The sequence below is a fragment of the Heterodontus francisci genome, chromosome 13 (genome assembly GCF_036365525.1).
Source record: "Heterodontus francisci isolate sHetFra1 chromosome 13, sHetFra1.hap1, whole genome shotgun sequence".
Taxonomy (NCBI): domain Eukaryota; kingdom Metazoa; phylum Chordata; class Chondrichthyes; order Heterodontiformes; family Heterodontidae; genus Heterodontus; species Heterodontus francisci.
This window is the reverse complement of record NC_090383.1, coordinates 83,632,940-83,645,107: the sequence shown is the minus strand read 5'-3', so window position 1 is coordinate 83,645,107 and position 12,168 is coordinate 83,632,940. Positions and strand designations below refer to the sequence as shown.

Below are 12,168 nucleotides of genomic sequence, written 5' to 3'. Positions count from 1 at the left end.
TTGGGTTTCATTTGTTTTTGTGATAAATTGAGCAGCGCCATCTTTGCCACTGGCAGCTGCCAAAAACGTCGCAGAGAATGGCGTTTCAGTGCATGAGGTTGCATTTGCACATGTGCTAGTGGTTGGGTTGTCAGCAAACGCAGCCGTGTACTTTTGCATTATGTGTTGGCAGTCCGGTTAAACGTTGAAGTCCAATAAAATCTAATACATGCTTTTGATGTATGTAAATGCACGTTGCAAATACAAACTTTCGTGGATACCAAATCTCATCAAAAACAATTTCATTCCTGTGAAATATTTGAGATTACGGGTCTGATCATTTTGGTTTACCCATGGTGTGTAGAGATTTGTTTACTCCTATGTATTGTTCTTTAAGTAATTACATAAAGTTAGAACATCACACACATTTGTTCGGTGTCTACACTCATTAAACTGTATCTAAAAAAAGATAATTTTTAATGGAGCTTCTGCTGTATTTTACACTGAAAAACTGAATGATTACATTGATTTTAATCAGAGGATTCTATTTTGATACTATTTTCAAATCAGTAGTTTACTGAAATTTTTAATCTGAACATCAAGATAGCTGGGTCAGGGATGTCCAATCCCTGCCCAGTGTTCCCAATACAATACATTTCACGGTTTCAACAGCTCAACTGCAGGGGAAAAAAACACTGAGAAACAATTGATCTGCAATATATTCTGTTAAACCTGCATGTATATGGCTGGCAATTGACCTTTCTTTCTCTCCCCAAAAAAGTTCATCTTTGCCAGGAATTACAAAGACATGCATCAAGCTGAATACTCTGCCTTAATTTGCAGTGCAGCCCTTGGGTATGTTTTCGCATAATTTCCCTTCAGCTTCTGTTTCTTTTTATCACAAATCATTTCATGGCTTGATCCTAATCATGGGCTAGAGGAAGATGTTCCATTGCGTGCCAAGACATTCTGAACTACAAGGAAGAATAGTTTGAACTCATTTTGTATGGCACAAACTTACTTTGCATTATGGTTTTTGACAGTGTTTTTCACCCTTCAGCATGATCCCAAAGGATTGAGTCTGAACTGAAGTTGGCACTTGGCCCCCAGGTAAGACTGCCAATAATACAATATTGGTCGGTGAAATGGAAGGCTGGAACAGATATTCTAACACTCAATGACATTGAATATGATAACAGCGGACAACCTTGCATTACATCTTGAGGGACAGCTACAGTGATCCAATTGTTGAGCTGAAGTGCACATCCTGCATAAAATCTTGGCCTTGACTTTTTATTCCCATAATTTATCGCTTCTCAATAGGGATATCTTCAAATCATAGAATACTGAAGCATAGAAACAGCTTTTGTTTCTCTCCAGTTAAATCCCACTCTCCTGCTCATTCTCCACAGTATTTAACATTCCTTTTGTTCAAGCAGGTATTTTGTTTCCTTTTCAAAGATTTTATGAACACTGACTGAAGAACAGAAATTTTTTTCTGGTGATTACCTTAAATTGTGATTAATCTTCACTATGGTGAGCATGTGAAAAAAAGAAATACAACAGCTTGTCTTTGTATAGCACCTTTAACATCGTAAAATGTCCCTAAGGTGCTTCACAACAGTGTTACCAAACAAAGTTTGACACTGACCACATAAGGAGATATTAGGGCAGATGACAAAAAGCTTGGTCAAAGAGGGATGTTTTAAGGAACGTCTTAAAGGACAAAAGCGGTGTAGAGAAAGGGAGAAGTTTAGGGAGAAAATTCCAGAGCTTAGGTCCTCCCCAGATGAAGGCATGTCCACCAATGGGGCAGTGACTAAAATCAGGAATGTGAAAGAGACCAGAATTGAAGCAGCACAGCTATCTCAGAAAGTGGTATGGCTGGAGGAGCTTACAGAGCAAGGAAGGGGAGAGGTCATGGAGGGATTTGAAAACAAAGAGGAGAATTCTAATATCAAGATGTTGCTCAAGTGGAATCCAATATAGGTCAACAAGCACAGGGGTGATGGGTGAACAGGAATTTTCGCAAGTTAGAAAACTGGATGAGCTTAAGTTTATGGAGAGAGGAAGAACCAAGTCCGACCAGGTTTTTGTTGAAATAGTCAAATCTAGACATGAATGAAGGTTTCAGCAGCAGATGAGCTGAGGCAGGGGCAGAGTCAGGTGGTGGAAGTAGGCAATCTTAGGGATGGCACGGATATGTGGCTGGAAGCTGATCTCTGTATCAAATACAACACCAAGATCATAAACAGTCTTGTTGCCTCAGACAGTTGCCAGGGAGAGGGATGGAGTCAGTGGCTAGGGAATTGAGTTTGAGAGTAAGCAACAGAAATAGAGCACCAAGGGCATGGGAAAGAGAGAAAAATGTAGTAGATACCACATGAGGGACAGAGAGAAACAGTGAAGAGTGAGGAGAAAGAGTAAGAAATGATGGAGATGAACTGGTATAGTTCAACAGATTCCAAAGAAGCACAACATTGATTGGGAGCTGAAAATAGTATTTAAATTGTCATGAGCTTGGAATAATCATGATTAACCATATACAGAAGAACTTGCATTTATATAGCACCTTTCACAATCTCAGGACATCCCAAAGCATTTCGCAGCCAAAGAAATACTTTAGAAGTACAGTCAATATCACAAACCAGATATGAACCTCACAGATTCAGCAACAGGCTTATTGTTAAATTCATTATGCCTTTGGCAAGGTGCAACTTTACACAACCTCAAAAAGGGGAGCCATGAACTAATATAACTTCAGCTACCATTTCCTAACTAGTTTTAATATCTAAAAATGTTGGCGCTTTGAAGAAAAAGGAAACAGAGGCATCTTACTTGTTAATGAGTGGTTCTGCAGTTTCTTTGTGGTAGAAAACTGGAATGGGTACCCCCCAACACCTCTGCCTTGAAATGCACCAGTATGTCCGTCTGTCCAGCATGGCAAGCATACTGTTCATTGCTGACTGTGGAATCGTTTGTACCTTCTGCAGCAACTCCTAAGGCAAAAGAGCAAAATGTTTTATTTTAGGGCCAAGCACAATTGATAAAACTGCTAATGGCTCAAATAACTGAAGAATGCAAATAAAGCCAAGGAAAAGTCGAGCACTGTCTTCAATTCAAACAATACATTTTTATTTTTACACATTCCAGCTGTCAAGTACTCTCCATTCCCTTTAACTCTAGAAAGATATTGGTGCGGATTTTGCGATAGGAATAAAAGGTGAAACAAACAGCGCTCCTTCACAGGGACACTGTTGCATCCTCGCTGATGGTCTTGGCACTGAAATCAATGCAATGGCATGAATTTGGGGGACCTGTTCACTAGCTCCCCACCAAAGATTGCAGAAAAAGTCAGGGTTGGTGCATTCAGGACTAAGTGAATTTTTAATGGCATGGTGAGTGATAATTAATGCCAACAACCTCTCGGGCCCTGAAAATTTAATTTTACAAATATGGAGTTGACTTTGTTCAAAAGTCAATAAGTGGATTTTTTTTATTTACTTTATCTCTTATCTTTCTGAATCCAATCAATCTTTCCCAATTTTTATTTTGTTTTCTGTACATGATTTAAATCTAATTTATTTATACATCCTGGTTTAGACTCTAAATTTCTCAGTGAGGATTCTTCAACCTGATTGGTTGAACAGCCTTGCTGTTTCTTGGATTTTTCACAGATGCCCTGTAGAAGGTGCTACACTAGATCAGGCGCTGAATTAGAGCAACTGTCCATTCAAAAGCTAGTGAATACTTTGCAAGCAGTTGTCAGCAAGGTTAACAGTGAGGGCCTTTACTCCACCACTGACTGCAAAATTCAGATCACTACATTGCACAATCTTTTTCCCCTTAAATAGGAAATTGTTCCCACTTGTTGAGGCAGATTTAACCTTAATTGCCTACACATGTTGATAAGGCGCTTTAAAAATGAGAAGAAATTCAGTTATCTGTTCCAATTTGCCTTCCAACATTCATTTTTTTTCCTGATTCATTTAAATGCTCTGCCTGCACAGGATAAAAAAATTGACTCTCCCATAGAGTTGCTCAAGGCTAACAGGGCAATATGCTGTTTTCCAAGGACAGCAGCATTATACCAAATCCCAAAACAGCACTCTCTCTATAAGAGTACAAAGTATAATTGTTAAGTAGACACAGCCTCAGGATAACCAGAATTTGACTGTTGAAACAAAAATAAAAAGCAGGAAAAATACATCACATCATTCAATCTCTGTGGTGGGATCAACATAATGGATTTGTGCCCTTCTTCGAAACACATCTCAAAGTTATGAACTGTCGTGTTCTCTCCATTGATGATGACTGACCCAATTGTGTATCCAGCTTCGTAGTTGTAGTGTTTGATTGTTGTTTGCTGAAGGAATTTCACATAATGGAAAGATTTGCTGGCATGCAGTACTTGGCACTAAGTGACTTGTAGTCTTGAAGTGCAATTGCTAAAAGCAATCACAGGATACAGAAACTTTGACTCCTGCATTAATATTGTATTTTCTATATTCTGATGAAAGGTCATTGACTTGAAACATTAACTGTTTCTCCCTCCACAGATGCTGGCTGACCTGCTGAGTACTTCCAGCATTTTTTGTTATTATTGGCATTTTCTATTGTTCCGTGTAAAAAAAATCTTTAACAGAAGATGTGTGTGCACATAAACAGGCTTGACACATTTGGTACACCATACAACATTAGACTTTAAAAATAAGGTTTTAATAGAATATATTTAAAGTAGACAACAGCACACTTCTGTGGCACAATGCGGCTACTGCAGTGATCGAACGTTTGAGCCTGGTACTTGTTTCCCCACTTAGTTGCTTCCATCAACTAAATATGCATATTTCAAATTTGATAAAAATTTATAATTGTGGAAACATTGCACACATCAGGATAAGTCAAAGCCTGAGCTAAACAATTATGTGCTGTGTTACAGTAGATTCTCACAATATCAACAAAAATACCTTGAGTTAATTCTAATATAATAATAGAGCTATCACAAATCTCAAAATGCAAATGCCTAACAAGTTTAGACCTCCATAGGATCTACGTTTAAAGGCTCCCTTGTAGATCATAGAATCATACAACACAGGAGATCATTCAGCCCATCTCACTACTTAGTCTTAGCTGGAGGACAGGCAGTCAGATAAGCAGCTGATGCCTGTCCAATAATTCACCAACACATGTCACCATCTTCAAAATATTACAAAGTGTTAAAAGTATTTACAGCAGAGAAACAGGCCATATGGCCCAACAGGTCCACAATGATGTACATGCTGCACACAAGCCTTCTCCCACCCTCTTTCATCTAAACCTATCAACATATCCTTATATTTCTTTCTCCCTCCTCTGTTTATCTAGTTTCCCCTTGAATGCATCTATGCTGTTCACTATCCACCGGTCCTCTGGCACTATTCCCTTTTCTACTGATTTAATATACATATGTAGTGGTGCCCTTGTTAGTTCTTCCCTAACTTATTTTAATATGCGCAGATGCAACCCATCTAGACCAGGAACTATTGTCTCTAAGTTTGAGGAGTTCATCATTTATCTCACTCTTTTCAATCTTAAATGTCTTTATATCTTTTTTGATTTCTTCTCCTAATGTCATATTCACCATGAGTCTCCCTGTAAATACAGAAGTGAAATTACCGTAGATCGTAGCTTATAAGTTGACCCGGTGTATAATACGACACCATTTTTCCAGCCCCAAAAATTATGTTTTTGCATATATTCGGCATATGTCAACATCCCTCCCACTTTCCAGCCACAACACGCTATACTTGCACTAGTAGTCAGCCTCAATTTTTCGCCTCACAAATGCATTTTTTACTTACCTTATAACTGGGCACAAGGGATCAAGCAGGTGATACAGGCTGTGTTGCAAAGATGCATGGGAGTTTAAGACATGCTCACACAGAGCAGACCCTGCATAGTGGATGAAGGGAAATGGGTCCTCCAGCAAAACGAATTAACTATGAAGCCGGTTTCAAGCTAAAAGTTGTAGCATTAGCTAACTCGTCAAATAACTGTGCTGCAGCAAGAGAATTCGGTGTTAGTGAAAGACTGGTGCGAGAATGGAAGGAATACTCCGCTCTGAAGATGCCCAAGACCAAATGCGCCATGAGAATAGGGACCAGTCACTGGCCTGATCTTGAGGAGCATGTATCAGAATGGGTCCTCAAAAAATCGTCAGAATTGTTACATCGTCACCAGAAATGCAACGCACTTAAGAGGGCCAAATCAAACCGACTTCAGCAAAGATTTCAAAGCAACAGCGAGTTGATGTAACTGCTTTATGGAACGAAAATGGCTAGTATTGCGGCAGAAGACCAAGACTGCTCAAAGACGACCAAAAGACCTCAATGCCAAAATTACCAGCTTCCAGCGATTCATCAGACAGCGACAAAAATATGAGTACCCATTATGCCACACTGGCAACATGGATGAAACGCTCATGAATTTCAGTATGCCCAGTAACCGAACTATAGAGTGGAAAGGTTCAAAAACAGTTACATAGGACATGAGAAGACAAGACTCACAGTGGTACTAGTCTGCATGGCTGACGGAATGAAATTAAAGCCTTTGGCAATTTTCAAGAGTAAAACCATGCCGAGAGTTGGATGGATGAGGATGGAGTGAAGTTATGGATCGATGTGTTGGATAGGCATCCCGGAGGCCTACATAAAGAATGCAGCTCATTAGTATGGGACATGTTCAGCTCCCGTTTAACCGATGAGATCAAAAGGTGCCTGCTAAGAACTAACACTCATATTGCAGTAATACCGGGGATCTAATGTCCGTTGTTCAACCTTTGGACGGGTGCCTCGACAAACCATTCAAGGATTATGTTCGCACTGAATGGTATAGGTGGATGGTTGATGGGGAAAAACCTTCACAAAGCATGGAAATATGCACGCTGCTGCACTTGATATTTTGTGCGGTTTCATTGTTAAATCGTGAGATGCTATTAGTGCACAAACTGTTATCAGATGATACAAAAAATGTGGAATATCCAATTCAATGGATGGAAGGGAAGATGATTTGTTGTGGAGGGATAATTGTGAAACTGAAAGCGCCACATCTGATCCAGAATGAGATCTTTACGATGATGTCATAGCCAAAGTGACTCAAAGAATTCGATGAACTCTTTTGCGCGGATGCCGAAGACAATGAATTTGACAGCTTTTAAAACATTTTGTGGTTAAAGGTATTCTTTGTAGAATTAGTTTATTCAATACACAGTGCCACATTGATTTAATATGATTTACCGATTTTACTTCTTTTGCCCCCATTTCAAAATGGCAATCACCCACACCGGTGGATCACATTTCATAAATTAAATCGACCTTTGTTTTTGGAACTATATTTAAAGGCTACAAAGGTCAACTTATACACCGTGATCTAGAGTATTTAGTACGTCTGTCACTTCACTAAGTACTGAGAGTTTATCCTGTGTATCTCTTCGTGGCCCCTATTTTTCTTGTGTTAGAACCATAAAAAAGTTACGGCACAGAAGGATTCAGCCCATCATGTCTGCGCTGGCTGAAAAAACTAGCTGCCTAATCTAGTCCCAATTTCCAGCACCTGGTCTGTAGCCTTGCAGGTTACAGCACTTCAGGTGCATGTCCAGGTACCTTTTAAATGAGTTGAGGGTTTCTGCCTCCACCACCGATCCGGGGAGTGAATTCCAGACACCCACCACCCTCTGGGTGAAAAGGTTTTTCCTCATGTCACCTCTAATCCTTCTACTTATCACCTTAAATCTGTGACCCTTGGTAGAGGAAACAGGTCCTTCCTGTCTACTCTATCTAGGATTCTCAGAATTTTGTACACTTCAATTAAGTCACCCCTCAGCCTCCTCTGTTCTAAGGAAAACAATCCTAGCATATCCAATCTTTCCTCATAGTTGCAACTTTCAAGCACTGGCAACATTCTTGTAAATCTCCTCTATACTCTCTTCAGAGCAATTATGTCCTTCCCGTAATGTGGTGACCAGAAATGCACACAATACTTTATACCTCGGCCAATACAGGAAAGCATTCCATATGCCTTCTTCACCACTTTATCTACCTGTCCTGCCACCTTCAGGGACCTGTGGACTTGCACTCCAAGGTCTCTCACTTCTTCTACCCCTCTCAATATCCTCAGTTGATTGTGTATTCCCTTGCTTTGTTTTCCCTCCACAAATGCATTACCTCACACTTCTCGGATTGAATTCCATTTGCCACCCACTCAACCAAACCATTGATATACTTCTGGAGTCTACAGCTATCCTTTTCACTATCAACTACACAGCCAATTTTTGTGTCATCTGCAAATTTCCCAATCATGCCTCCCACATTTAAGTCCAAATCATTAATATATACCACAAACAGCAAGGGACCCAACACTGAGCCCTGTGGAATGCCATTGGAGAACACAAAATTTCTTTTTGTATTGCTTGATAATTTTGAAGTTTTTCTTTGAGTTTCTTTCCTAACCTTTTCAGATTCCCTTTAGCCACCATCCTCTTTGTACTTAGTGTATGCCTTTTTCTTTAGTTTCAATTTTAACCCTTATTTCCTTATTCATCCACAGTGTGTCGTTACTGGCTAGTTTGTTCTTGCACTGTAGTGGAATGTGTGTCTGCTGGACTCTATTGATCACAGTTTTAAATGTTTCCCACTGTCGTTCTATTTTATTGCCATTAAGTATTTCCAGTTTATTTTCCCCCTTGTTCCATTTTCATCCCCTTAAAATCAAGCCCTTTTTTTTCAATGTACTATTCTGGTCTTTGTTTTACTTTATCTTCAAGAAGGGAGGGGGGAGAATTTGTAAGGAAAAAAGTCCAATTGCAGTCTCAGTAATTTCTGAACCATGCTGAAAGGAAGATTGTGCAAACTTACAACAGAAAAAGTGATAATTGCTGTTATTGTGTAAAAAAAAACACATCTAGTAAGATGCAGAGAATGCTTGGGGAGGATAAATGGGACACTACTTTACATATCAACAATATGCCAAGCAACATTACAAATACTGGTAATTTAACGTTTCTATTTCAGTAACTTACTCATAAAATAAGGAATATACCTGGGCTCTGTCCTTGATACTTGCAGTATCTATGAACCACTGTTTGCTAGATCGTATAATTACTGGTTTCTTTGTCCTCCAGTCATATGGATAACGGTGACTTACTTCCACCTCTTTCAATAACATGTTTGCCGCATGCAACATTTGGATGACTAAAAAATTCAGAAGTTATTATAATCAATAACATAATCGATAATAAAACAATGTATACACGTTTTAACCCATTAATCAAAAGTGGTATTGTTTCATCATAGCTATTACAGAAACATGGCTTAAGGAGGGACAATAAGGGCAGCTCCTGGCTATGTGATAGAGAGGGAGATTTAAAAAAAAGGGGGAGGGAGTTGGCAACTTTGGTCGAAGAAACAATTACAGCTGTGAGGAGGGATGAAGTGTTAGAAGGTTCATCAAATGAGGCCATACGGATTGAGCTAAGGAACAAAAAAGGGGCAATCACACTGCTGGGAGTGTACTATAGACCCCCAAACAGAGGGAGATAGAAGAGCAGATATACAGGCAAATCTGTGAGAAGTGCAAAAACAATAGGGCAGTAATAATAGGGGATTTTAACTACCCCAATATTAACTGGGATAGTTTTAGTGTGAAAGGAATTGTGGGAGCAGAATTCTTGAGGTGCATTTAGGTGAACTTTTTTGGCCAGTATGCAGCAAGTTCAACAAGAGAGGGCGCAGTTTGAAGCTGAGCAGCTGAAAGGAGTGGCAGTGGGAGAGTATTTTGGTGGTAGCGATCATAATTCAGTCAGTTTTAACATAATGATGGAAAAGGACAATAGAACAGGAGTTAGAGTTCACAATTGGGGCAAGGCCAATTTTACTAAACTGAGCAGTGATTTAGCAAAAGTGGACTAAAAACAGCTACTTGAAGGTAAATCAGTGTCAGAGCATTGGGAGGCTTTCGAAGTGTAGATTCAAAGGGTCCAGAATAACCATGTTCCCACAAAGAAAAACGGTGGGACAGCCAAATCTAGAGCCCACAGATATCAAGTTAAGGCAGAAAAGGAAAGCTTATGTCCGACATTGAGAACTCAATACTACAGAAAGCCATGAGGAGTATAGAAAGTGGATGGGTGAAATCAAAAAGGAAATTAGGAAAGCAAAGAGTGGGTATGAAAGAATATTGGCAAGCAAAATCAAGGTGAACCCAAAGATGGTTCATCAATACATTACGAGTAAGAGGATAACTAAGGAAAGAGCAGGGCCCATAAAAGACCAAAAAAGTAACCTATGTGTAGGGGCGGAAGATGTTGGTATGGTTCTTAATGAATACTTTGCGTCTGTCTTCACAAAATAGGGGGATGATGCAGATATTGTATTTAAGGAAGAGAGGTGTGAAGTATTGGATGTGATAAACATAGGGAGAGAGGAAGTATTAGTGGAATTAGCATCCTTGAACAAGTGGACAAATCAATAGAGCTGGATGAAATGTACCCAAGGCTGTTAAAAGAAGCCAAGAAGAAAATAGCAGAGGATCTGTCCATCGTTTTCCAGGCCTCACTGGATACAGGTGTAGTGCTGGAGGATTGGAGGACTGCTAACTTTGTACCTTTGTTTAAAAAGAGAGCGAGGGATAGACCAAATAATTACAGGCCTGTCAGTCTAATCTCAGTAGTAGGCAAATTATTGGAATCTATTCTGAGAGACACGTTAAACTGTCACTTAGAAGGGCACAGATTAATCAAGGATAGTCAGTATCGATTTGTTAAGGGAAGATCTTGTCTGTCTAACATGATTGAATTTTTTGAATAAGTAACAAGGAGGATTAATGAGGGTAGTGAAGTTGATGTGGTCAACATGGATTTTAGCAAGGTTTTTGACAAGGTCCCACATGGCAGAATGGTTAAAAAAAAGCCCATGGGATCCAGGGAAATGTAGCAAGTTGGATACAAAATTGGCTCAGTGGCAGGAAACAAAGATTCTTGACGGGTGATTGAGCGGCTGGAAGGTTGTTTCCAGTGGCGTTCCCGCAGGCCTCAGTACTAGGTCCCCTGCTTTTTGTGGTATATATAAACGATTCAGACGTAATTGTAGGGGGCATGATCAAGAAGTTTGCAGATGACACAAAAATTGACCGCATGGTTGATCGCGAGGAGGACAGCTGTGGGCTGCAGGAAGATATTGATGATCTGGTCAGATGGGCAGAAAAGTGGCAAATGGAATTCAACCCAGAGAAGTGTGAGGTGATGTATTTGGGGAGGTCAGACAATGCAAAGGAATACACAGTGGGAGAATACAGAGAGGTGTAGAGGAAGTGAGGGACCTTGGAGTGAATGCCCACAGATCCCTGAAGGTAGTAGGACAGGTCGATAAGATGGTTAAGAAGGCATGTGGAATGCTTTCCTTTATTAGCTGAGGTATAGAATACAAGAGCAGGGAGGTTATGCTGGAACTGTATAAATCATTAGTTGGGCCACAACTTGAGTACTGTGTGCATTTCTGGTCACCTCATTACAGAAAAGATGTAATTGCATTAGAGAAGGTCGAGGACATTTACGAGAACGTTGCCAGGACTGGCAAAATGCAGCTATGAGGAAAAATTGGATAGGCTGGGGTTGTTCTTGGAAATGTACAAAATTGTGAGGGGCCTGGATAGAGTGAATGTGAAGTGTCTATTTACCTTAACAGAGAGGTCAGCAACTAGGGAGCATAGATTTAAAGCAATTGGTAGAAAGATTAGAAGGAAGATGAGGAAAAGTTTTTTCACCCAGAGGTTGATGGGGGTCTGAAACTCACTGCCTGAAAGAAGCAGAGGCAGAGACCCTCAACTCATTTAAAAAGTGTCTGGATATGCACCTCAAGTGCCGTAACTTGCAGGGCTACAGATCAAATGCTGGAAGTTGGGATTTGGCTGGGTGGCTCATTTTCCGGCCGATGCAGACACGATGGGCCAAGTGGCCTCTTTCGGTGCCGTAAACCTTCTATGATTCTGTGCAAGTTTAAATTTAGGAACTCCTGTTAATAATAATGGCTGCAATGATACTCTTCCTGACGTGAAATTATTACCAATTCAAAGCAACACAGAGAGCACGCTTTAACTGCAATTTCAATCATAAAAGACAGGAGTACATCTCACTGAAAACCAGTATCTGCAATTATA

The 12,168-nt window shown here is 40.0% G+C and overlaps 1 protein-coding gene across 1 annotated transcript in view; it reads right to left on the bottom strand.

The window, feature by feature from the left end:
• Positions 1-12,168, bottom strand: part of iars2 (isoleucyl-tRNA synthetase 2, mitochondrial) — a 103,155-nt gene that overhangs the window by 76,623 nt on the left and 14,364 nt on the right. The window contains exons 11-12 of the mRNA XM_068045073.1: positions 9,055-9,206; positions 2,818-2,978 (exon numbers count right to left, since the gene is read on the bottom strand). Of these exons, the coding sequence (XP_067901174.1) occupies positions 2,818-2,978; positions 9,055-9,206 (313 nt within the window). The remainder of the gene's footprint in view (positions 1-2,817; positions 2,979-9,054; positions 9,207-12,168) is intronic.